This window comes from Procambarus clarkii, chromosome 5, assembly GCF_040958095.1.
Source record: "Procambarus clarkii isolate CNS0578487 chromosome 5, FALCON_Pclarkii_2.0, whole genome shotgun sequence".
NCBI lineage: Eukaryota > Metazoa > Arthropoda > Malacostraca > Decapoda > Cambaridae > Procambarus > Procambarus clarkii.
Genome location: NC_091154.1, coordinates 15,639,539 through 15,666,595, shown reverse-complemented (window position 1 = coordinate 15,666,595; position 27,057 = coordinate 15,639,539). Strand labels below are relative to the sequence as shown.

Sequence of the window (27,057 nt, the reverse complement as noted above, 5' to 3'; positions counted from 1 at the left end):
ACCCATGTGGGACCTGAAAACTACAATTTTCCTTATAATTGAACCAATCACGAATATTCTGCTATCTATGTTGACGGACGGGTACTGTGACACGTAAATTGGTACGTGAGGAAGAGTTTGGGCCTTGGTAAAAAAAGTAACTGGGAATATATCACACATTTACTAATTCATATTCAACATATTGACTTTAAGCATTAAGTCATATATGTGCTGTCTTGTGTGAGAACGGGTTGGTTTATTCTTACCCTTCATCTGAGTCAGGAAAACTAGTGGGTTATGGTCCGTGTACACTTCCACTATATTACCTGTGAGGTAAACTTCGAACTTTTTACATGTTAACACTAGCGCCAACGCCTCTTTTTCTACCACTGAATAATTGCGTTGCGCCTTGTCGAATTTCACAGAGTAATAATATACTGGGTGTTCCACCTGATCATCCCCAGTTTGCAACAACACTGCACCAGCACCCGAGTCAGACGCGTCAACATGAATTTTAAACGGTCGGTCGAACCTTGGACTAGCAAGCACTGGGGCGGAAGCTAAGATCAATTTCAAATTTTTAAATGCCTCTGCACAGTCTGATGACCACTTAAATTTAACGGCTTTCCGCAACAAGTCTGTGAGAGGAGTGGCAACACAGGAAAAGTTCTGACAAAAACGTCGATAGTACGCACACATACCGATAAATCTGTGAACGTCCTTTTTAGACTTTAGTACTGGATACTCCAGAATGGCACTGATTTTATCTTGCCGAGGTAACACTTTTCCTTGGCCCACTTCATAACCGAGGTACGTCACTGTGCCTTGACCAAAATGACACTTTTTAGCATTTAAGGTAAGATTTGCCCTTTTCAAGATGGCAAACAACTGGCGTAACCTAGCTATGTGGTCAGCCCAATTACTGTCAAACAGCACGATATCATCTAAATACGCCCGACAATTTGGCACCTTAGCGAGTAGAGAGTTCATGAGTCGCTGGAACGTGGCAGGGGCATTACGCAAGCCGAACGGTAACACTTGATACTCAAAAACACCCTCGGGTGTCACGAACGCGGTTAGCTGTTTAGCACGTTCAGTGAGTGGGATTTGATAATACCCCCTCGAGAGGTCGAATTTCGAAACGTACTTGGCATTTCCCAACTCGTCGATGCAGTCCTCGAGGAGGGGCAGCGGATAGGCATCCACAATGGTCACTTTGTTGAGCTGCCGATAGTCGGTGCATAATCGCCAGGAGCCGTCTGGTTTGGGGACCAAAAGGCAGGGCGAGCACCAAGAGCCCTGGCTCGGCCGGATGAGGCCGTGCTGGAGCAAGAAGTCGACCTCCTTCCGTACGATGGCCTTCTTTTCTGGACTCATCCGATAGGGTTGAAGGCGAATGGGAGTGTAGTCCGTCAACTCGACATCATGGCAAATGGCATCAGTCTGGGTCGGGACCTCCCCGAACAGACTGGAGAATTCATCAACCAACGACTGCACCTCTTCACGTTGGGCCATCTGCAAATGGGACAGTCCCTCCTCCACAGCATTCACAGAACTAGAATTATTGAAAATGAGATTAGTTGGGTCCCCAGAACAATCATCCCCTCTCTCACTGGAAATGGAAACATTGGTTAGTGCAATGGGCCTGGGGCCCTGGAACTTCTTCAGTTGATTTACATGTATGAGCATTACCTGGTTACATTTGTCAGAGTGCCTCACTTTGTACGTGAGGTCCCCAGTCTTTTCTGTCACTATGAAGGGGCCTTCGTACTTGTGGGACATCGTGTTCCCTAGTCGAGGCTTTAATACCAGGACAGGGTCGCCAGGCTGAAATACCCGTAACTTAGATTTAGCATCGTTACGTTCTTTCATCTTTTCTTGGGCCTTGCCAAGATACTTTAATGCAGCCGCCTTGCAGTCCTTGAGTCTCTGGTGGTGTTGCGCAAAGAAAGCCGAACCTTCGGTTAACGATACGTTCCCTAACAGATTCTCCTGTAACATTTGCAAGGGTCCACGAACTTTATGGCCAAAGACTAACTCAAAAGGAGAACAGCCCAGTGAACTTTGTAATCCCTCTCTAGCCGCAAACAAAACATATGGTAAATTCTCATCCCAGAAGGTGTGGGAACTCTCGCACGATGTCTTCAACATCTGCTTCAGAGTTAGATGGAAACGTTCAATTACCCCCTGACTCTGTGGATGGTATGGGCTGGAAACCTTATGAGTTATTCCATGTTCCTTACAAAATTGCTCGAAAACATCAGACTTAAAATTAGTACCATTGTCAGTTTGCACGACCCGAGGCAGTCCAAAAGTGGAAAAAAATTGCAACATACGAGCAACAACAGTTTTTGCTCGGATGTTCCTTACAGCAAAAGCCTCTGGGTAACGAGTAGTGATACACATCATCGTGATTAGGTAAATATTACCAGACTTAGTTCTAGGTAATGGTCCAACACAGTCCATTACCACATGAGAAAATGGTTCCTCTGGCACGACAATAGGCCTTAGAGGAGCTTTAGGTGGAGTCTGGTTTGGTTTCCCAACCAGTTGACAAACAATACACGCATTACAAAATTTTGCCACATCGCTTTTCAGCTTGGGCCAGAAAAAATACTTTAAAATTTTGTGATACATAATATTAATACCTTGATGTCCCCCCATAGGATCATCATGAGCAGCTGCCAAAACTCTTTCTCTATAGCAGGTCGGCAACATAACCTGGTGGACTACCTCCCACTCATTTGACAAGGGAGCACTCTGTGGTCTCCATTTTCTCATCAAAATCCGATCATTGTAGTAGTACCCAGTTGCTGCGTCTACAATTTCCTCCATAGAGACGGCTGTCTCATGACAATCTGCCAGAGTGGGGTCAGCTTTCTGTAACTCACTCAAGGAGGCATCTAGGCCTTGGTCAGATGCCATTGGCCGAGGCTCAACAGTGTTCTCCACCTCCCCACTACTCTCGGTAGATGGCGGTGGCAGGCTCTCCACAATGTCCTCGGCCACGTCATCGAGTCGGGCCATGAATGTGTCCGCGAGGTCCACTTGGTTTTCACCACTCGGAAAGCTCCTCGTGACCTCGGGATTTACCACCTTGGCAAGCACAGGGCTGCCCTTACATTTAAGTCCCATAGACCTGGTCACCGCGCACGCAGGGTACACAACATTATCCTCTGCGGCGGGTGGATCCAGGCAAACCTTAGGGGTAGGCAACATAATAGGCAGTCTGGAGTCCCCTACCTTATCCCCTGCTAAATCATTACCAACTATTACATCAACATTAGGGAAAGGTAGGTATGAAGTGACTCCGACTGTACAAACACCCTTGTGGAAATCAGATTCCAGGGTAACCTTATGGAGGGGTACTGCTCGAGTATCACTAGTGACACCCTCGACCAGTACCACCTCTCCAGTGTCGAAAGTGTTGGCACCTTGCAACGCACTCTCTAAAATTAAAGTCTGGATGGCACCGGTGTCTCGGAAGATCACCACGTCCTTCCAGGAAGAACCCTCAGACAAAAGTAGTCTCCCTTTCGATAAGAATGGGGTAAGCAAGTCCAACCACTGTGGGTTGGAGGTCTTACTCCCTAACCCTTCCGAAGGCCTCAAGCCCTGTGTCACAACTAGAGCATTGGGTCTTTTTTCTGGGTACAGTTGCCAACAACGGCTAATATTGTGGTTTGAACGATTACAGTGACCACAAAAACGTCGGGGAGAAGAGACATTACTAACAGAATTACCCTTCGGTTCACCTTTAGGTGCCAGTTGGGCTAGACACTTTAACAGGGTTAGTTATGTCTGAAACAGAAGGTGCATTAGGTAAAGGGTTAGAATGAGCTGGTCTGGACTGGCTGTGGGTATAAGTTTTGCTACTCTGTGGGGTATAATTATTTTTATTGGGCCTTTTGCCCGCCAATTGGTAGTTTTCTGCCAACTTGGCCAAATCCCCTATTTTAGAATTTACCTCTACCCTTCCTCTAATGTAATGTGATACGTTCTCTGGCATAATATCTATAAAATGCTCCATTAAAACTAAGTTCCTGAGAGCCTCGTATGTTTCGGCTTTCGCCGAGCGAATCCATCTATCAAATAATCGAATTTGATCATTCACAAATTCAGTGAGCGGTTGGTTGTGAGTAGGCCTAAGGTTACGATAAACTTGGCGGTGAGCTTCAGGAGTAATTTCATATGCCCGCAAAATACATTCCCTGACTTTATCATATTCGAAACACTCGTCGTCAGGCATGTTTATAAAAATATCTTGTGCTTTACCCCTAAGTCTTCCCTGTAGGATTTTCACCCACTCTTCCTTTGGCCAGTTCATGGACATGGCCAATCTCTGAAAATGGTTGAAAAACCTTTCAGGGTCCGACTCGGAGCATTGTGTTGTGGGGCCCTCTCAACCTCGTGGCCCCAACCCAGGGAACCAGGGGTATTCTCTTGCACCATCGGTCTGTGTCAGGTTCGGTTAAAGGCAGTGTGTCCTGTGGAGGCAGGAATGTACTAGATGATCCTTAAGTGACTTTCCTCGTCTCCAGGCCAGCATTGGAGGTGTTTGGGCAAACCTAGGCCAGGAAGGGTGGTCCCCATAGGTGTTTCTCAGCCAGTTCCAGATGTCAGTCAGGGCATTATGGAGAGGGCTTGCTAGGCCGTTAAAATACAGTGATGGGAGGATCCATCTCGACTGAGGGTCTGGAGTGGGGGCCTGTATGAGGAGCTCTGACCTCGTCTTCAGGTCTAGTTTGTTTTTAGCCGTTGCTATTACTCGTTCTGGGTATCCTCTGGCTGAGAACATGTCCCAGAGGTCTAGAAGTTGAGTAGCAAGTGTGTCTTCAAGGCTGTTTATCCTCTTCAAACGTAGACCTAAGGAGTAGGGTAGGGAGTTCTTCAAGGAGGAGGGGTGACTGGAGTCGTATCGTAGATACGTGTGCAGGTTTGTGGGCTTGTAGTAGGCCTTCGTGTGAAGGAGCCTGTCCTCACTGCCGATGAACACTGTCGTATCCAGGAAGTTTATCTCTGTTTTACTCTGCTCCAAGGTGAACTTCAGATTTTCGTGGGCTGTATTTGTCCAGGCGTAGAAAGACTGGAGGAGTGTGTCTTGTCCAGTCATTTTACCGAAAATATCATCAATATAACGGAAGTACACGTCTGGTTTATCTGGGCGGAGTGCTCTCTGGTGCTCAAAGGCCACGTGAACAAAGATTTCCGCTATAGCCACACTACTTGATGCTCCAATTGCCGTTCCCTTTACTTGTCTGTACGCTGCTGAATCGAAGGATAGAATTGTATCCCTCATGACATGCAGAATCGCTTCCTCCAGGAGAGCCCTTGATGGGGGCCTCCAAACTCCTGCGTCTCTGAGAGGCTGGCGTATAAGGTGTTTATGGTCGTCGAAGTACGTCGAGACCAATCTCGCTGCCTCCCGTTGGGGGATGCTTGGGTAGAGGGAGACTATGTCAAGGGAGAACAGGGTCGTGTTCTCTGGGACGGGTCCTCTGCTTGTATTCAAATCCCTCAGTTTCAGCAAAAGATCAGTTGTGTCTTTCAGACGTTCATCTAAAAGAGAGAGAAGGGGGTTTAGTAATGCTGTGCAGATCAAGTCAATTGGGCGAGTTGGTGCTTTGCAACCGCTAAGGACTGGTCTGCCCTGCCATGTAGCTGTAAGAGGGTGTAAATCTTTATGAATCTTAGGAAGGAGGTATAGGTTCGGAAGCTCTGCTTTAAAGGCAAGGTAATAGTCTCTTGCTGCTGAGCTAAGTATACCTCCTGTTGAGTTTGCTTGTTTATTGTTAAAGAATTTCAGGACCAGGTTTCTACTCCTTGTCCTGGCGTTCTCCAGGGCTGTGTGGCCTTGCTGTATTTTTTGGTAAGTCGTCTCGTCTGAGAGGTGCCTTACCATTTCCTTTGTGTAGTTCGTTTTTCTCCAGACTACTACAGTACCGCCTTTATCCGCGGGTTTAATTATAATGTCTGGGCGAGCCTTAAGGGCGTGTAGCGCCTCCCTGTGTGTTTTTGTAAGGTTACCACGGGTTCTCTGCTTTACCTGTGTTTTAAGGCTTTCCAGGGTTGCCTGGATTTGTGGGTGAAGTCCATTTAAATTGAAAGTGGTGTTTCCTTGAACTGAGGCAGGATTCAGGTATTTCATTGAAAGCGATCTCTCGGGTTGTTGTTTCCTTTCTTGGTGGGGTTGTGGCCCTGACCTGAGTTTGCTCCATGCCTTGGAGCAAATGCTATGCCCAAGATTACTATCCGAGTGCCGGCGGTGGGGTGGTTCAAATAGCCTCGGCTATCACCTCATTATGTCCGGTCGTGATGGTCAAGTGGATTAAGGCGTCTTGTACATACCAGTTGTGTTGCTCCTGGGAGTATGGGTTCGAGTCACTTCTGGGGTGTGAGTTTTCAGTTGCATATTGTCCTGGGGACCATTCAGGCTTGTTCGCATTTGTGTTCCTCACGTGTGCCCCAAAGAATGAGGTGATTTGGTAAAATGCTATGCCCAAGATTACTATCCGAGTGCCGGCGGTGGGGTGGTTCAAATAGCCTCGGCTATCACCTCATTATGTCCGGTCGTGATGGTCAAGTGGATTAAGGCGTCTTGTACATACCAGTTGCGTTGCTCCTGGGAGTATGGGTTCGAGTCACTTCTGGGGTGTGAGTTTTCAGATGCATATTGTCCTGGGGACTATTCAGGCTTGTTCGCATTTGTGTTCCTCACGTGTGCCCCAAAGAATGAGGTGATTTGGTAAAATGCTATGCCCAAGATTACTATCCGAGTGCCGGCGGTGGGGTGGTTCAAATAGCCTCGGCTATCACCTCATTATGTCCGGTCATGATGGTCAAGTGGATTAAGGCATCTTGTACATACCAGTTGCGTTGCTCCTGGGAGTATGGGTTCGAGTCACTTCTGGGGTGTGAGTTTTCAGTTGCATATTGTCCTGGGACCATTCAAGCTTGTTCGCATTTGTGTTCCTCACGTGTGCCCCAAAGAATGAGGTGATTTGGTAAAATGCTATGCCCAAGATTACTATCCGAGTGCCGGCGGTGGGGTGGTTCAAATAGCCTCGGCTATCACCTCATTATGTCCGGTCGTGATGGTCAAGTGGATTAAGGCGTCTTGTACATACCAGTTGCGTTGCTCCTGGGAGTATGGGTTCGAGTCACTTCTGGGGTGTGAGTTTTCAGTTGCATATTGTCCTGGGGACCATTCAGGCTTGTTCGCATATATATATATATATATATATATATATATATATATATATATATATATATATATATATATATATATATATATATATATATAATATATATATATATATATATATATATATATATATATATAATATATATATATATATATATATATATATATATATATATATATATATATTTATATATATATATTCAGTTGCATATTGTCCTGGGGACCATTCAGGCTTGTTCGCATATATATATATATATATATATATATATATATATATATATATATATATATATATATATATATATATATATATATATATATATATATATATATATATATATATATATATATATATATATATATATATATATATATATATATATATATATATATATATGACAATGTCAGACCACGGAGGAAAAATGAAACAGGAAATTTCCTTAAGTACTTTCGTATATTAAATACATCTTCAGAAGGTCATTTTACAGATCGAGTGATGGGTATATAAATAGGCAGGAGAGAGTGGTGAAGTAAGGTGAGGTACAATACTTGGACAACGCAGAAGGCCCATTGGCCCATCAGATGCACCCAATTGGCCCATCCGATGTAGCCCAATGGCCCATCTGATACAGCAGACATACAAGCATAATGCATAGGTAATTATAACATAAAGAGGTAAATATATAGAATAAATTAGTGAGACAAATGTTTTTCAATGATTCTACTTAAATCGCCCTTTAGCTGATCTATTAGAAATGGATCTAAGTTATATAGACCACTGCTAATATTCAAATTACTTTCTTTGGTGATCTGTATCAAAGCGGATTCAATTATGTTTCTGTTATAGGTGCTTTTACAATTTGTTATTGAAGACGCACTCTCCCAATCAATTTGGTGAGCTTTTTCTGACAAATGCACAAACAAAGCATTAGATAATTGGCCATGTCTTACAGAGTATTTATGTTGCGATATTCTACATTTTAAATCTTTAGATGTTTGCCCGACATAGAACTTATTACATTCCTTACAAGGTATTTTATAAATGACGCAATTATCACTACGAGGGCTGTTCCTTACTAATAGCTTACCAACAGTGTTTTCGTAGCTAAACATTACATCTATATTAAAAAGTTTCAAGGCCTTGACAATATTCTCAAACCCAGAGAAATATGGTAAACATAACACATTCTTTGGGCGAGTCCTTTCACTGCATACATTATTATAATATGTACGACGAGCTTTGTTACGACAAACTTCCAAAAAATTCAGTGGGTAACAAAGCTTAAGACCAGTCGAATCAATATTCTTAAATTCTTCATCTAAGAATTCTGGACTTACAACTCGAAGAGCTCTTAAATACATTGAAGAAAAAATTGACTTTTTTACATTGTATTTATGCCCTGAAAAATAATGAACATAAGATAAATTGTTCGTAGGTTTTCTGTAAACACTAAACTTTAATGAAGAGTTTTCCCTATGAATAAGCACATCTAAGAATGGCAAGCATTTATCAATTTCAGTCTCCATAGTAAATTTTATGGAGGTGACTTGGTCATTAAGTTTGGCTACAAATTCGTCTGTGTTTACATCTTCTTCAATGTATTTAAGAGCTCTTCGAGTTGTAAGTCCAGAATTCTTAGATGAAGAATTTAAGAATATTGATTCGACTGGTCTTAAGCTTTGTTACCCACTGAATTTTTTGGAAGTTTGTCGTAACAAAGCTCGTCGTACATATTATAATAATGTATGCAGTGAAAGGACTCGCCCAAAGAATGTGTTATGTTTACCATATTTCTCTGGGTTTGAGAATATTGTCAAGGCCTTGAAACTTTTTAATATAGATGTAATGTTTAGCTACGAAAACACTGTTGGTAAGCTATTAGTAAGGAACAGCCCTCGTAGTGATAATTGCGTCATTTATAAAATACCTTGTAAGGAATGTAATAAGTTCTATGTCGGGCAAACATCTAAAGATTTAAAATGTAGAATATCGCAACATAAATACTCTGTAAGACATGGCCAATTATCTAATGCTTTGTTTGTGCATTTGTCAGAAAAAGCTCACCAAATTGATTGGGAGAGTGCGTCTTCAATAACAAATTGTAAAAGCACCTATAACAGAAACATAATTGAATCCGCTTTGATACAGATCACCAAAGAAAGTAATTTGAATATTAGCAGTGGTCTATATAACTTAGATCCATTTCTAATAGATCAGCTAAAGGGCGATTTAAGTAGAATCATTGAAAAACATTTGTCTCACTAATTTATTCTATATATTTACCTCTTTATGTTATAATTACCTATGCATTATGCTTGTATGTCTGCTGTATCAGATGGGCCATTGGGCTACATCGGATGGGCCAATTGGGTGCATCTGATGGGCCAATGGGCCTTCTGCGTTGTCCAAGTATTGTACCTCACCTTACTTCACCACTCTCTCCTGCCTATTTATACCCATCACTCGATCTGTAAAATGACCTTCTGAAGATGTATTTAATATACGAAAGTACTTAAGGAAATTTCCTGTTTCATTTTTCCTCCGTGGTCTGACATTGTCACATTCTTAATCACGTGTTTATTTTCGTGATATACACACATATATATATATATATATATATTTATATATATATATATATATCTGAAAACTCACACCCCAGAAGTGACTCGAACCTATACTCCCACAACTGGTATGTACAGGGACGCCTTAATCCGCTGTTGTGGGAGTATAGGTTCGAGTCACTTCTGGGGTGTGAGTTTTCAGTTGTATATAGTCCTGGGGACCATTCAGGCTTGTTTGCATATATATATATATATATTTACTTACATATAAACACCGTTGGGCCTGGCTAGTAACTGCTTGAGTGATTGCAAGGCTAATTTCATTACTAAATATAAGGACGTTGTAAACCGAATTGACAGCCTGTACCAGACAACTGGAAATCAATTTGCAGGAAATGTTAGAAATTATTGTAGATATACTGTAGTTTACCCGAATATTTAAATATAAAGAAAATGGCATCTTGGAAGATATGGGAGTGTAAGCGACTGCAAGCAACATAACCATCAACAAATACTGCTGGGGAGTTTCCACACATCAGCATTAAGAAGCACCATAACCATTAACCGCTAAGTGCTCATATCGTTAAACTCTTAAGAAACAACACTTCGCGCGTGCAATCACCCGGAGGAGAAAACCACACAAATTCTTACGGGGTACTCATGCCCGTGCCATCTCTTGGGTGGCCTAATCTTTATCACTCAATCTCACACAAACTGCCTATCATAAAGATGAAAACTTACCCTTGTCTGGAGTGTGGAAAGGTATTTAGACATCGTGGACACATGCAAACCCACATGATGGTGCATTCGGGTGACAGACCTTATGAATGTCCAGAGTGTGGGAAGGGATTCAGTCAGCTTGGAAGTATGAGGAGGCACTGGAAGGTACATTCGGATATTAAACCTCACGAGTGCCCAGAGTGTGGGAAGAGATTTAGTCGTCTTGAATGCATCAGGAAACACAGAATGGTACATTCAGATGATAAACCTCACGAGTGTCCAGAGTGTGGGAAGAGATTCAGTGATCTTCAAAATATGAAGACTCATAGGATGGTTCATACAGATGAAAAACCTTTTGAGTGTGCTGAGTGTGGGAGAAGATTTAGAAAACATGGAGATGTAATAACACACATGTTAGTGCATTCAGGTGATAAACCTCATGAGTGTCCAGAGTGTGGGAAGGGATTCAATCGAATTGGAAGTATGAAGAGGCACAGGATGGTGCATTCGGATGAAAGACCTTTTGAATGTGCTGAGTGTGGTAGAAGATTTAGAGAACGTGGTGCTATAATTAATCACATGTTAGTGCATTCAGGTGATAAACCTCAAGAGTGTCCAGAGTGTGGAAAGAAATTTAGTCAGCTTGGAAGTATGAAGAGGCACAGGATGGTGCATTCGGGTGATAAGCCTCATGAGTGTCCAGAGTGTGGGAAGGGATTCAATCGTCTTGAAAGTATGAAGGCGCACATGTTAGTACACTCTGGGGATAAATCTCATGAGTGTCCAGAGTGTGGGAAGGGATTCATTCGTTTTGGAGATATGAAGACTCACATGTTAGTGCATTCAGGTGTTAAACCTCATCAATGTCCAGAGTGTGGAAAGAGATTCAGTCAGATGGGAAATATGAAGAAGCACAGGAGAGTACATTCGGGTGATAGGCTAAATATTTTGAGTGTGGGAGAAGATTCTGAGAATCTTTAAGCATAATTAAAATATATTTGTACATTAACATAGCATTAAACCAGTATGCAATTTGAAAGTTGAGCTTGAAAATATTGTGATATCACCATGATTTTTGGACATCCTATAAAGGTATTGTTGTTTTTATTTTGTGTAAGAAATGCTATTTGACATTAAAGGTAGAGCTCTGCTGTACGAAATATTGAGGCTTATTTTAATACAGTATTTTGTTATGTTAGATGTTGCTTATATACCAAGCAAGTGCCAGTGTAGAAAACTGATAATTGTTTATAGGTCAACAAATATTTCTTTATTTTAATGTAGATAAAATAAAGGTTTGGAAGTATTTTTCATCATTATTTGAATAATAATGTTCTTTGCATTTAGGTTTTCTAAAAAATATTAAGAAAAATAATGTCTGCTAAATTAGAGAGAGATTTTTGTAATATCATATTATTTAACATTGGATCAGGGAGTTGAAAATGGTTTGAGATGTACTCAAGAGGAAACCATTTTACTAACAAGAATTATACAAAAGTAATCTTTATGGAGGAATTAACAGTTCATCAGTAATCCTACTCTAACTGATTTCCATTATATTAATTCCAATAAGTCTAATAATGTACATCACTTCAGAATATATAATAGATTTATTGGAGTTAATTTCTCTAGAATAAGTCATTTATTTGTCAAACATTGCTATTAGTCCCTCCTAGCTTCAGTATTTATACTTGCCTGATTTTGGCATTTATATATGACAAAGTTAGATTCAGATTCAGATTCAGATGTTTATTCAGGTAAGGTATATACATACAAGTGATGTTACATTAATGGATTGATATATAGATAGAGCTAGTACATACAATGCCTAAAGCCACTATTACGCAATGCGTTTCGGGCAAGAAAAACATTAATATCTAGAACTTAATACTAATTGAGCATAAAGAATAAAAAGTGTTGAGAACAAATACAAATAAAGATAAAAAAAAAAAGGGGGAACATGACTGAAAAAGCAGCACAAATACAATAGGTTGACAAACAGTGTTGATTAAAAAAAAGAAAATAACAGACATGGGTTGACAATAGAGGAGTGAGGTAGATTACAGGGAATTTATTAGGTAGTGTTTAGTTTTTATCTTAAACTGGTTGAGAGAGGTACAGTCTTTAACATGGTTGGGAAGGTCATTCCACATTCTGGGCCCCTTGATTTGCAGAGCATTTCTAGTTTGATTAAGTCGTACTCTAGGAATATCAAAACTGTATTTATTTCTGGTGTGGTGCTCATGGGTTCTGTTACAACCTTCTATGAAGCTTTTGAGATCAGGATTGGCATTATAGTTTAGCGTTTTATATATGTATAATACCGCCATTGACATTGACAATTAGACATTGATAAAAGGCTAACCTGACTTCAGTGGTTAAATTAGCCTGACTGATGATTATATTAACCTGATAGAAGATTATGTTAGCCTGATTAGCAATTATATTTGCCTGATTAGCTGTTATTAATCTCTCTTTAGCTAATAATCTAGCATTTAATAATAATATAATTTGTCTGTCTCTGACAATTAAATTAACCTGAATCGGGTATTTGACCAGTATTTTGCATCTGTATTAGTCTTAATCCAGAATTTTAATTAACCTGTGTAGTATTTTATTCAAGTTACATAGCATAGGTGCCTAATTAGTGCTAAAGGTAGTATGTTTTGCTATAATTGGTATCTCTGTGTGTGGTATGTATGATTATTATCGGCTTGTAACCAGATATAGGAGTAATCTATATTTTTTTATTTGGCTTACAATTTCTAGTTGATGGATGTAAATAAGTATTAATGTTTGAGACTTTATCATTAGTTTATATTATTTATAAAGTATGTAAGTATGTAAGGTGTGATACTTAGCTCTTACTTATGACCTGTTAATTATGTATTAATTAAATAATTAATTTATTTATTTATATACAAGAAGGCACATTGGGTTGGGAGGGTACATAACACTGGTGTTTGAGCATTACATTCTTGCAAAGTCACTAACACACACAGTGTTTTGGGCAGGTCCTTAATTATGAAAACATATAAGGTCACTGTCCACTCATTGTAATGAGGAGTGTTATGGAACTGGCTTGGCAGTTGTCTCAACATATTTATTTATGTATTTATTTATTTATTTATATTCAAGAAGGTACATTTGGTTTGTGAGAGTACATAACACTGGTGTTCTTACATTCTTGCAAAGCTACTAACTCACATAGTGTTTTGGGCACATCCTTAATCTTAGAATATTCAAGGTCACCATCCACTCACTGTAACTAAGGGTGTTATTTACCTGAATTTACTTGAATAGGCCACTAGTAATAGGCCGAGGCCACTAGTAATACTCTAGTGGCCTCGACGTGGACAGGAAGCCAGCGCCTTGTCTAAGGTACCCCCATTTGTTTTGATAATTTTTTCTAGCTGGATTTTAAAATTCATCAAAGTTTTGGCATTTATGGTTTTGGGCATAGGCGGTTCCATGGGTTAATAATCCTGTGGGTGAAAGAGCACCTGTTCTCAGTCCTACATTGTGACTTGTTGAGGTTGAAACCATTGCTCCTTGTTTGTATCTGATTTTTTTAAGAAATTGTTCAGACCAATATCCAACAAATTGTTCAGTATTTTAAGTTTTGATGATATCCGACCTATCATGTCAGGTTAGCAGCTTTAGCTCTGGGGCCCTGAACCGTTCCTGGTATGAGAGTTGACTTAATTCTGGAATGATATTTGTTGCCTGGTGTTGCACCTTCTTCAAAACAGGTATATCCTTCTGAAGATGAAGTCTCCCTGCCTGGATACAATAATCCAAGTATTACCAGAAATATATACAATTGAATCACTATCTCCTTTTCCTTCCAGTCAAAGGTACGCTTGACAGTTGTGTCAACATACAAGTTCACTGTCCACTTACAGTAGCCAGAACCTAGATTCACGAAGCTCCATGTATTTCTTCGTAAGTAGGTTTGCTATGAAGGTTCCTAAGTGCCGGCTAAGAATGCGCCAAAGGGCGATTCAGAAAAGTAAACTTACAAAAATTTCTAAGTAGTTCACTTAGGTCTCGCTAGATGTCACTAGGCTTTTAGTTTGGCCAATCAGAGAGAACGTAACATTTTTCATCTTACAGCTGTAGCCAATGACGACGCTGGCATATCGAAGCTTATCCGTGACCACTTGCTGCTGATTTACGTCAAATTTTTTTATAAAATTAGTACATTTCGAAGTAAAACTATATTTATTCAACTTGTACAGTCAGCACCGACATTGTAGTAAACAAATATGTTACATTTTTTGTTTACCTACGTAATACTAAGAAATTGTGTATGGCTTCTCTTGTCACTACCAAGATTTGCGAAGCGATGGTATTTATTTGTATATTTACTTAAATTTACCCAAGAGCCACTAACTATCTAGTGGCCCTGACGCGGACAAAAAGCCGGGGGCTTAAGTCCCGCCAATTGTCCTAATGATATTTTCTAGATGGATTTTGGCATTTACAGCTTCAGCGGTTAGGCGGTTCCATGGGTTTTAACCCTCTGGGTAAAAAAAACATCTGTTTTCAGTCCTACTTGAGAGGACATACTCTCCAACACTATATCTGTGATTGCCCTATTATCAGTGACTTCATACCAAATGGAATGAGGTACTTTGAGCTCTGTAACTACTTCATACACTCAGGAATATTGGAAGATATTCTTGTGCTGCACCCAGATTTTGTTAGTGGGGGATAATAGATCAGCCTTATATATTTTGTTCTCTCCTGATTCCATGCATGACTGGCCGTCCTGTGAGGTGGGGATGTTGGATGAGCTTGTAGCTGGTTTTTGATCTAGACTATATGGTCCTTCATACAGAATAGGGATGCAGTACATTGCTGTGTATACCTAAGCATGTTAAAAAAATACATTGTTTGAAAGGAGTCTCATAGAAACTGGTAAGAGTAATTATAATATAATGTTTCCATGGTTCAGTGCTTACCTCTTGTGAAAATCATATAGTTGTTGTTTAGTCATAGCTGATTTGTTTTTTGTATTGAGGCTGGTATTTTCTTCCTTGATTCCATGTATGCCTAACCATTCTGTGAGATGGGAGTATTAGATGAACTTATAGCTAGTTTTTTATCTACACCGTGTAATCTTCCATATAGAATAGGGTAGCAGCACATTGCTGTGTATACCTAAGTTTCTTAATAAAAAAACAGTAATAAAGATGTTAAATTATATCTTGTATTATTACCAGTATTATCCTTATTAAATCATGTTAACCATGGATCATTAAGATCTCATGTTATGTAATAGTCATATTTCTTTTGAATCATTCATTGAATTGTGCATTATGTCTTAATTTTTTCACTTCTTTGGATACACTGTACAGTACAAAAAGGTATAATAAAAATAAACCAGTAATATTTCTTTCATTATATTTTTTATTTAAATAACTGCATCAATATTTTTACAGCTTTGATATCCCCAGAGTCAAACTTAATCTCTGTAAACACTATGTAAATAAAGGAACCTAGTCTATGGAACTCACTCCCTAATGAGTTGAAAAGCTGTCCAACATTTGCCTCATTCAAAAACAAAACAAAAAAATATCTAATTTCATCTTCATAGTTTCCTACCTTGTGCTTTATTCAAAATTCTATATTTGCCTCATTTTTAGTCCTATATTTCCTATAGGCCCCCTTGACCCCCTTGCTCTAAATGCCACAGTAAATACTGAGCTAAATAAAGTCCATCTTTGGCTAACAGCCAACAAACTCACCCTTAACATTGACAAAACTTTCTATGTTCTGTTTGGCAATAAATCCTCTAATCAAATAAATCTCAGAATAAACAATACCCAAATTTGTAACAAATTAAATGGCAAATTCCTTGGCATTCTCATTGACCACAAGCTGAATTTCCAGGGACACATTCTAAATATATCAAAAAAGTTTCAAAAACTTGGCATTCTTTCTAAGATCAGATATTATGTACCCCCACCATGCCCTGGTGACGTTCTATTACTCCCTCATCTATCCATATCTCAACTATGGTATTTGTGCTTGGGGTTCTACTACCCAAAATTATTTACATCCTCTAATTACTCAACACAAAGCTGCTATTAGGACAATATCCAACTCTAGCCCCAGACATCACTCGGTACCCCTACTCAAATCTCTGAATATGTTAGATATTAAGTCACTGCACATTCTCTCATGTGTATTATACATATATAAAACAATGAACTGTAATGCCAATCCTGACCTCAAAAGCTTCATTGAAGGTTGTAACAGATCCCATGAGCACCACACCAGAAATAAATTCAGTTTTGATATTCCAAGAGTACGACTTAATCAAACTAGAAATGCTCTACAAATAAAGGGACCCAGAATGTGGAATGACCTTCCCAACCATGTTAAAGACTGTACCTCTCTCAACCAGTTTAAGATAAAAATGAAGCACTACCTAATAAATTCCCTGTAACCTACCTTATCCCTCTATTGTCAACCCATGTCTATTTTCTTAAACAACGCTGTTTGTCGACCTAATTGTATTTGTGCTGCGTTTTCAGCCATGTTTCCCCCTTTTTTATCTTTATTTTTATTTGTTCTCAACACATTTTATTCTTTATACTCAATTAGTATTAAGTTTTAGTCATTAATGTTTTTCCTGCCCGAAACGCTTTGCATAATAGTGGCTTTAGGCATTGTATGTACTAGCTCCATCTATAAATCGATCAAATTATGTAAAATCTCTCGTATGTACGTACCTTAACTGAATAAACATTTTATTTTATTTTATTTTATTTTATATTTGCCTTCCTATATTTGACTATATTCTATATTTGCCTCATTAAAAAAAAAAACACAAAAAGTGCCAAATTTCATCTTCATAGTTTCCTACCTTGTGCTTTAAAATTGCACTGTAACTAGTGCTACCCAATCCCCCAATTTTTGTGTACCTAATCCAAACAACTTTACCATTGTGATCATTGCTGTCTTATATGTGCTATCAAAATGCTGTATTGTGCCTATTAATTTTTGTTAAATTACAAATCAAGCTGTCAATGCAATCAATCAGAGCTACTGATGTGCTTTAATATACCTACTAATCTCTCTCATCTCATTTTTTCTTGCACTGTACCTGTTAACATTTTATAAATTTTGTTAGAATTTACCTACTTAAAATTATCTGTTAGGTTAAGGACCTGTCCAAAACGCTGTGTATAATAGTGGCTTTACAATAATGTAAACACCATGCTATGTATCCTCACAAACCTAATGTACCTTCTTGTATATACATAAATAAATAAATAAATAAATAAATTATTGTCACAGCCCAATTGTGTAACAGGAAGAGGTCTTGGACCCCTACTTCCCTCTCTCTTTTTTAACAGGTCATAATAGTCCATACAGTCATAATTATAGGTTTAAGTATTCAATGAGAGAAGTTTTTACCCTTCTTCACTAACTTCATTTGTGCAGTGGGGCATTTGGTGATAGTAAATGCTCCCACCAGCCATCTTCTCTCATATTTCAAGTTCACCAGTGTTTATTTACTTAATAACTACTAGTATAATATCTTGCTATTATAAAACTAATTCTAATATCATAAAAGACATTTACTGCAAGTTTCAAGCAGAGAATGCATATATAACTAACACGAAGGAATCCTCTTCACGAGATTCGCCATCTAATAATCTTTTGTTTATATAAAATCGATCCTCGTGTTGTGTAGTAGAGAAAAATTGAGTTATACAAGTATCCAGTTTACATAAAGCTATGAGTGGTCAACAGCACACTTAGCAGACGGAGCACTCTTACGAAGGTTTTCCTTCTTAGTATACCTACCTGAATACCGATGTAGCCGCCACGAAGGCGCTAAGAAGGAAAAACATTCGTAAGTACCTTCGTGAATCTGGCCCCCGGAATGTTATAGAACTTAACAGTTTTCTCAACTTACAAAAATCACCGTCCACTCACTGTAACTAAATGTACCTTTATTTAGCACATAAATGAGCTTCATGGAACATTATTTATTTATCTTGTGAGAATTCTTCAGTGTATCACTCATAATTTTTTAAGTTGTAATTTCCAGTAATTAATGTTTTTCCTGCCCGAAACGCTTTGCGTAATAGTGGCTTTAGGCATTGTATGTACTAGCTCCATCTATAAATCGATCAAATTATGTAAAATCTCTTGTTTGTATGTACCTTAACTGAATAAACATTTTATTTTATTTTATTTTATTTTATATTTGCCTTCCTATATTTGCCTTCCTATATTTGACTATATTTATTCTATATTTGCCTCATTGAAAAAAAAAACACAAAAAGTGCCTAATTTCATCTTCATAGTTTCCTACCTTGTGCTTTAAAATTGCACTGTAACTAGTGCTACCCAATCCCCCAATTTTTGTGTACCTAATCCAAACAACTTTACCATTGTGATCATTGCTGTCTTATATGTGCTATCAAAATGCTGTATTATGCCTATTAATTTTTGTTAAATTACAAATCAAGCTGTCAATGCAATCAATCAGAGCTACTGATGTGCTTTAATATACCTACTAATCTCTCTCATCTCATTTTTTCTTGCAATGTACCTGTTAACATTTTATAAATTTTGTTAGAATTTACCTACTTAAAATTATCTGTTAGGTTAAGGACCTGCCCAAAACGCTGCGTGTAATAGTGGCTTTACAATAATGTAAACACCATGCTATGTATCCTCACAAACCTAATGTACCTTCTTGTATATACATAAATAAATAAATAAATAAATTATTGTCACAGCCAAATTGTGTAACAGGAAGAGGTCTTGAACCCCTACTTCCCTCTCTCTTTTTTAACAGGTCATAATAGTCCATACAGTCATAATTATAGGTTTAAGTAAAATAAAAATAAAAATAAAATAAAACGATTTATTTAGGTAAGGTACATACATACAATAAATTTTTGCAAAGATTGGTTGACTTATAGGTAGAGCTAGTACATACAATGCCTAAAGCCACTATTACGCAAAGCGTTTCGGGCATGATAAACTTAAATGACAAGCTTAATACTAATTGAGCATAACGAGTAGATGAAAACAAGAAATGAAAACATAGATGAAAAAGCAGCACAAATACAAATATGTCGACAAACAGCGCTCTTTAAAGAAAAACAGACATTGGTTGACAAAAGAAGGGTAAGGTAGGTTACAGGGAATTTATTAGGTATAGCTTCGTTTTTAACTTAAACTGGTTGAGAGAGGTACAGTCTTTAACATGGTTGGGAAGGTCATTCCACATTCTGGGCCCCTTGATTTGTAGAGCATTTCTGGTTTGATTAAGTCGTACTCTAGGAATATCAAAACTGTATTTATTTCTGTTGTGGTGCTCATGGGTTCTGTTACAACCTTCTATGAAGCTTTTGAGATCAGGATTGGCATTATAGTTTAGCGTTTTCAATGTATTCAATGAGAGAAGTTTTTACCCTTCTTCCCTAACTTCATTTGTGCAGTGGGGCATTTGGTGATAGTAAATGCTCCCACCAGCCATCTTCTCTCATATTTCATGTTCACCAGTGTTTATTTACTTAATAACTACTAGTATAATATCTTGCTATTATAAAACTAATTCTAATATCATAAAAGACATATTTACTGCAAGTTTCAAGCAGAGAATGCATATACTGTATAATTAACACGAAGAAATCCTCTTCACGAGATTCGCCATCTAATAATCTTTTGTTTATATAAAATCGATCCTCGTGTTGTGTAGTAGAGAAAAATTGAGTTATATAAGTATCTAGTTTACATAAAGCTATGAGTGGTCAACAGGACACTTAGCAGACGGAGCAAACTTACGAAGCTTTTCCTTCTTAGTATACCTACCTGAATACCGATGTAGCCGCCACGAAGGCGCTAAGAAGGAAAAACATTCGTAAGTACCTTCGTGAATCTGGCCCCCGGAATGTCATAGAACTTGACAATTTTCTCAACTTACAAAAATCACTGTCCACTCACTGTAACTAAATGTACCTTTATTTAGCACATAAATGAGCTTCATGGAACATTGTTTATTTATCTTGTGAGAATTCTTCAGTGTATCACTCATAATTATTTAAGTCATAATTTCCAGTAATTAAGGCATTTGAAAACAATAAAAATAATTAAAACATAAATAAGAAAGTAATTACAGGATTATAATGTTTCAAGAAACATGTGATTACAAAATTATTGTTCAGTAAGGACTCATTGGTCACCCAAAGATCAGTGGTTTTATATAGCAATATATAATCCTGAGGAATATCACTGGTATGAATCCCTACTAGGATATATCACCCAAACTCTTGCATTAGTGCCTCCTAGCACTTTGAAATGGTTAGCACCATACTCAGTGCACAGTATATGGCATTCTTAGCTAGGAAACAATCGCATCAAGAGAATACGAGCATGAATTAAGAAACCAGTGTCATCCAGGGAATAGTGGTTTCCACACGCGAGACGATTCAAGAAGCTCACTTTCTGTATTTCTGTATATTAAAACCATGTATATTGCTGTCCTAGGATATATTAACTTATGTTAGCCTAAATTTCACTCAGTTGGGTTAGGTTAGGTTGAGATGGGAAGGGCTAGGTTGAGTTGGGAGGGCTAGGTTAGGTTGAGCTAGGTTAAATTTGGTAGTTTTCCAAATCCGTTGGCGAATTGTCTTGTGTACGATGTGACTTGTATCCTGTCATCCCACTTCTATAATCCTGTGTCCTAAATTCCCCTCAAGAACGAGAGCAGGAGAGTAATACTTCCACCTCTCGCATCTTTCTTTATGTTAACAGGCTGTAAGTGTAAAGTACTTTAATTAATTTACCATCATTGACCAGTTAACTGTGGCTATAAAGAATACCTTAATGAATGTCTCTTAAAAGCATAAATTAGCTGAGAAAACATTTCTGTACTGCTGATAGTTGCTAATATTTATATATCTATATACAAGAAGGCACATTGGGTTTATGAGGATACATAGCATGGTGTTAACATTCTTGTAAAGCTACTAGTATGCGCAGAATTTCGGGCAGATCCTTAATCTAACATATAATTTTAAGTATATAAACTCTAGCAAAATATATAAAGTGATAACAGGTAGATTGCAAGAAAAAAATGAGATGAGAGATTAATAGATATATTAAAGCACATCGGTACCTCTGATTGATTGCATTGACAGCTTGATTGGTAATTTAACAAAGATTAATAGGCACAATACAGCATATTGATAGCACATATAAGAAGACAGCAATGATCACAATGGTAAAGTTGTTTGGATTAGGTACATAACGATTGCGGATTGGGTAGCACTTAATACAGTGCAATTTTAAAGCACAAAGTAGAAAACTATGAATATGAAATTAGGTACTTTCTGGGGGGAGCCCCGTCGGCTCCCCGGAGCTATCCCAGGCTGATATGCTAATGTCAGACTTTGGCATCAGTCATGTGTATGGAGTTCTTAGGCCTACCGGGGACCACGGCCAGAACCGGGCCCCCTCAGAGAGGCAAGGGGAGCAATGGCCTATAGAAGCCCCCGTGTAGTTGGAAGCATTCTATGTCTGCCATCGACCGGAACAGGCACCCAGAAAGGTAAGCGCCCCAAAACAAACCCCTATTCTGGTTAAAATTGCTACCTAAAACCGAACTAGTGGATAGAACTCCCCAACCGAAAACAAGCAAACTAGTGTGACGTCACACACTGCCGCGCCGCTGTCTGCGCAGCTCCCCCCTCCCCGGGAGGGGGAAGGGGGAGCCCCAGACCCCCCGCGCCGGCTACCCACACCTCAGTTCTTGAGGCTGATGCTATAGGCGATGGTCGTGTGCTCTGGCTCCGGTGTCGCTACTGCACTGTGCTTTGCGTGTGGTGTTAGTTTTGTGGGTGCGAGAGCCAGGAGTTATCTTCAGTACTCGGGCTGCATGCGCCTAGGGCTGCCTTCCCTAGGTGCCCTGTAAGTACTGCCCTTGGGGCTTGGGGCCACCTTCCACAGGCTCCTCGGGGTCTGCCTCTGCTGGTCCGTTTTACCTTTCGGTTTTTCGGCCGCCTGTTGGGCTCTTGGGTGTTCTGTTCTCCCTTGTTACCGGCAGGTAAGAGGCAGTTTGCACTGGTAGGGGCGCAGGGTGCTGCTCAGCTTGTGTTTCCCGACATCGCGGCCGGCTCTGTTCCTTGGGGTTCGCTGTCCTCTTGCGGGGTTTTGTTTTTCTTTTTGTTTTTGCCTGGTGGGGGTTCTGTCCTTTTATTCAGTTTGTTTTTGCCCTTCCACTGTTCTCCTCGGTGGCGCCCCCTGCTAGGTCCCCGTGAGTGTACACGTCCCTGGGGTTCAGTTTTAGAAGTTTGTGGACAGAGTGCTTGCTTTCCTTTCATCTCCTCGTTTCGTTGTGGCCCCTTCGGTCCAGGATTGTTTTTCCAAGGCACTTTTCTTGTTGGCTTTGGCCTCTGGGGGTCGGGTAGGGGAGCTTCATGCTCTCCTCCGACGCAGGGGTTTCTGCTCTTTTGGTCGTGGTGATAGTTTTGTTCGTTTGCAGCCGTCTCCTTCTTTTCTGGCGAAGAATGAGACTGCTGCGTTCCGGAGGGGTCCATGGGTGGTTGATGCTTGGTTGGTCAGGCCGGGGGTGCATCATGTTTTGTGTCCGGTTGCGGCGCTTCGCCGTTATTTGCGCGCCACAGCTTCTGTGTCTGGGGACGCGCTGTGGGTTGATCCGGTTTCCCTTCTTCCCTGTTCGCGGGTTCGGGTCTCTCAGGTCGTCCGCAGGGTTATTAGGTCCAGCCAGCCTGCGGTCTATCCCCGTGCCCATGACGTTCGTAAGTTCGCGGCTCTTGCTGCCGTCTTTGGGAATATGTCTTGGTCTGATATTCGGGCGCGGGGATTTTGGCGGTCGAACAGGGTCCTGGCTGCTCGTTACCTTGTGAATGTCCCTGGGCCTCGTCGGGCCTGTGTTGCTTTGGGTCGGCGGTTGCAGCCAGTTGTCTCGGCTTCGAGTTGAGGGGTGAGCGACGACCGTCTCCCGGGTAAGTCCCTCTTTTTCTGTCTGTGGGTAGTTAGCTCCGGGGAGCCGACGGGGCTCCCCCCAGAAAACCAGCGTTGAATGTAATGAAACGCCATTTTCTGGGCGAGTCCCGGAGGCTCCCCGGCATCCCTCCCTCCCTCCGGTCGGCGGTTTTTCGCGTTTTTGACATCCAGCCTCAAGAACTGAGGTGTGGGTAGCCGGCGCGGGGGGTCTGGGGCTCCCCCTTCCCCCCTCCCGGGGAGGGGGGAGCTGCGCAGACAGCGGCGCGGCAGTGTGTGACGTCACACTAGTTTGCTTGTTTTCGGTTGGGGAGTTCTATCCACTAGTTCGGTTTTAGGTAGCAATTTTAACCAGAATAGGGGTTTGTTTTGGGGCGCTTACCTTTCTGGGTGCCTGTTCCGGTCGATGGCAGACATAGAATGCTTCCAACTACACGGGGGCTTCTATAGGCCATTGCTCCCCTTGCCTCTCTGAGGGGGCCCGGTTCTGGCCGTGGTCCCCGGTAGGCCTAAGAACTCCATACACATGACTGATGCCAAAGTCTGACATTAGCATATCAGCCTGGGATAGCTCCGGGGAGCCTCCGGGACTCACCCAGAAAATGGCGTTTCATTACATTCAACGCTGGTTTTTTGGTTTTGTTTTTGAATGAGGCAAAAGTTGGACAGCTTTTCAATTCACTAGGGAGTGAGTTCCAAAGACTAGGTCCCTTTATTTGCATAGAGTGTTTACACAGATTAAGTTTGACTCTGGGGATATCAAAGAGATATTTATTTCTGGTGTGGTGATAATGGGTCCTAATTACATCAATCCAGGGAGAGTTTCAGAGCAGGGTTTGCATTTAAGAACAGGATTTTGTAAATGTAGTTGACACAAGAGAATGTGTGGAGTGAGTTTGTTTAGCATGTTTAGGGACTTAAACAAAGGGGGGCTGAGTGTTGTCTGAAAGCAGAGTTTGTTATTATTCTAATAGCAGATTTTTGCCGAGTGATGATGGACTTGAGGTGGTTTGCAATGGTTGAATCCCATGCAGAGATACCACAATTAAGATAGGGATAGATTAGTGCATAATATAGTGAGAGGAGAGCAGAGTTAGGTTCATAATATCTGATTTTGGAGAGTATACCAACTGTTTTAGACATGAGATGTTATGGGAAAGCTGTATATTCAGCCCTAATGTTTTACAGCAAATTTTCTCACATTACTAAAATGCAAGATATCTAATGTATATTTTTCTAAATCGGCATCCAAACATATGTTTACTAAGATAACAAAATATATATGCATTTAGAATACCCAAGATAGTCATTTAGAATTGCATGTACTGTACTGTATTGGCTAAGCTTACTAATTTAGATTATATTAGAAATGGCCCAGATCCAAATCACAAGGAGATTACCTGCTTGATGGGGTTCTGGGAGTTTTTCTATTCCCCAAGCCAGGCTTGACTTGTGAAAGCTTGGTCTACTAGGCTGTTGCTTGGAGCAGCCTGCATTTGTAGCCGATTGAATTTGTAGTAAAATTTCTTATAGCACATCATAAAATGAACATGTTTATTTTTTATGTATAACAATTTTCTTAATTTGTATTTCCAAAAAATTGCACTTTTATAAATTTACCATATTTTTTTTTTTTTACCTGAGGGCCACTAACCCTAGTGGCCTCAATGAGGACAGGAAGCCGGCGGATCAAGGTGATCTTGTACAGGTATATTTTAAAACTAACACAGTTTTGGCATTTACGGCTTCAGTGGGAAGGTGGTTCTATAGGTTAATAACCTTGTGGGGTGAAAAAGCATCTCCTTTCTCAGTCCCACATTGTTTTTAAAATCAAATTCAAATTTTTATTCAGGTAAAAGTACATCCAGTGATAAAGAGTTACAAACATAATGTTGGATTTATAGATAGAGCTAGTACATACAATACCTAAAGCCACTAATATGCATAACGTTTCAGGCAAGGTGTGGGTAAAAAAAAAAGACGCTTAGACTAAAACTTAATAGTAATTGAGATTAAAGTATAAATTGTGTTGAAAACAAAGGAATAAAAAAAAAGGGGGGGGGACATGGCAGAAACTAGCAATTGTACAAGTTGGTTAACAAACAGCATTGTTTAAAATAGCAAGACATGCATTGACATTTAGGGGGTAAGGTAGGGTACACGGAGTTAATTAGGTAGTGCTTAGTTTTACCCTTAAACTGGTTGAGATAGGTTCAGCCTTTGACATGATTGGGAGGTTATTCCACATTTTGGGTCCCTTGATTTGTAGACCATTTCTAGTTTGGTTAAGTCAGATATTCCAAAATATCCAAAGACACTCCAAAATATCAGATATAATGTACCTAACTCTGCTCTCATTTCACTATATTATGCACTAATCTATTCCTATAATAATTATGGTATCTGTGCATGGGGCTCAATCACTGCAAACCACCTCAATCCATCATCACCCAGCAAAAATTTGCTATCAGAATAATAACAAACTCTGCTTTCAGACAACACTCAGCCCCTCCTTTGTTTAAGTCCCTAAACATGCTAAACATAAACTCACTCCACACATTCTCTTGTGTCAATTACCTTTACAAATCCCCGTTCTTAAATGCAAACCCTACTCTGAAACTCTACCTGGACAGATGTAATAGGACCCATTATCACCACACCAGAAATAAATACTGTATCTCTTTGATATCCCCAGAGTCAAACTTAATCTGTGTAAACACTCTATGCAAATAAAGGGACCTAGTCTATGGAACTCACTCCCTAATGAATTGAAAAGCTGTCCAACTTTTGCCTCATTCAAAATCAAAACTAAAAAGTACCTAATTTCATCTTCATAGTTTCCTACCTTGTGCTTTAAAATTGCACTGTATCTAGTGCTACCCAATCTCCCAATCTTTATGTACCTAATCCAAACAACTTTACCATTGTGATCATTGCAGTATTATATGTGCTATCAAAATGCTGTATTGTGCCTATTAATTTTTGTTAAATTACAAATCAAGCTGTCAATGCAATCAGTCAGAGCTACCGATGTGCTTTAATATACCTACAAATCTCTCTCATCTCATTTTTTTTCTTGCAATGTACCTGTTAACATTTCATAAATTCTGCTAGAATTTACCTGCTTAAAATTACCTGTTAGATTAAGGACCTGCCCAAAAAGCTGCGCGGACTAGTGGCTTTACAAGAATGTAAATACCATGTTATATATCCTCACAAACCCAATATACCTTCTTGTATAACTTTAATGATATAGTTTGTAATATTATCCCCCTCCCCGCTCAGCTCGTTGTCGCCGTCTGGGGGCTTAGTGGGCGGCTGCCGGAGTGTGATGCTCCTTGGGACAGTCCTCTGTCCTTTTCTAGCCTTGTGCTCCTGCTGCCGTCCTCTCCAATTCTGCTGGGCATCTTTTCCTTTTCCTTCTGTTTCGTTTTTCTCCCCCCTCTTCTCCTATCTGCTTGCCGTTTCCTGCCGACCTTTTGCTCGTTCTGGTTCTTCCCTTGGACTTCTTCTACTTTGACGCCCGGGTGCTTGAGGAGGCATACTCTTGCACCCGTAGAACTGCAGTACCCGACGTCGAGAGCGAGGGG

The 27,057-nt window shown here is 39.9% G+C and overlaps 2 protein-coding genes across 2 annotated transcripts in view; one reads left to right on the top strand and one right to left on the bottom strand.

Annotated features, from left to right (window-relative positions):
• LOC138373553 (DNA-binding protein Ets97D-like) overlaps nucleotides 1-27,057 on the bottom strand; it is a 514,987-nt gene that overhangs the window by 303,969 nt on the left and 183,961 nt on the right. The window lies entirely within an intron of this gene.
• LOC138373533 (gastrula zinc finger protein XlCGF57.1-like) lies at nucleotides 10,230-18,682 on the top strand. Its single transcript, XM_069339753.1, has one exon. It carries the CDS (start codon nucleotides 10,406-10,408, stop codon nucleotides 11,444-11,446), a length of 1,041 nt encoding a protein of 346 aa, XP_069195854.1. The 5' UTR covers nucleotides 10,230-10,405; the 3' UTR covers nucleotides 11,447-18,682.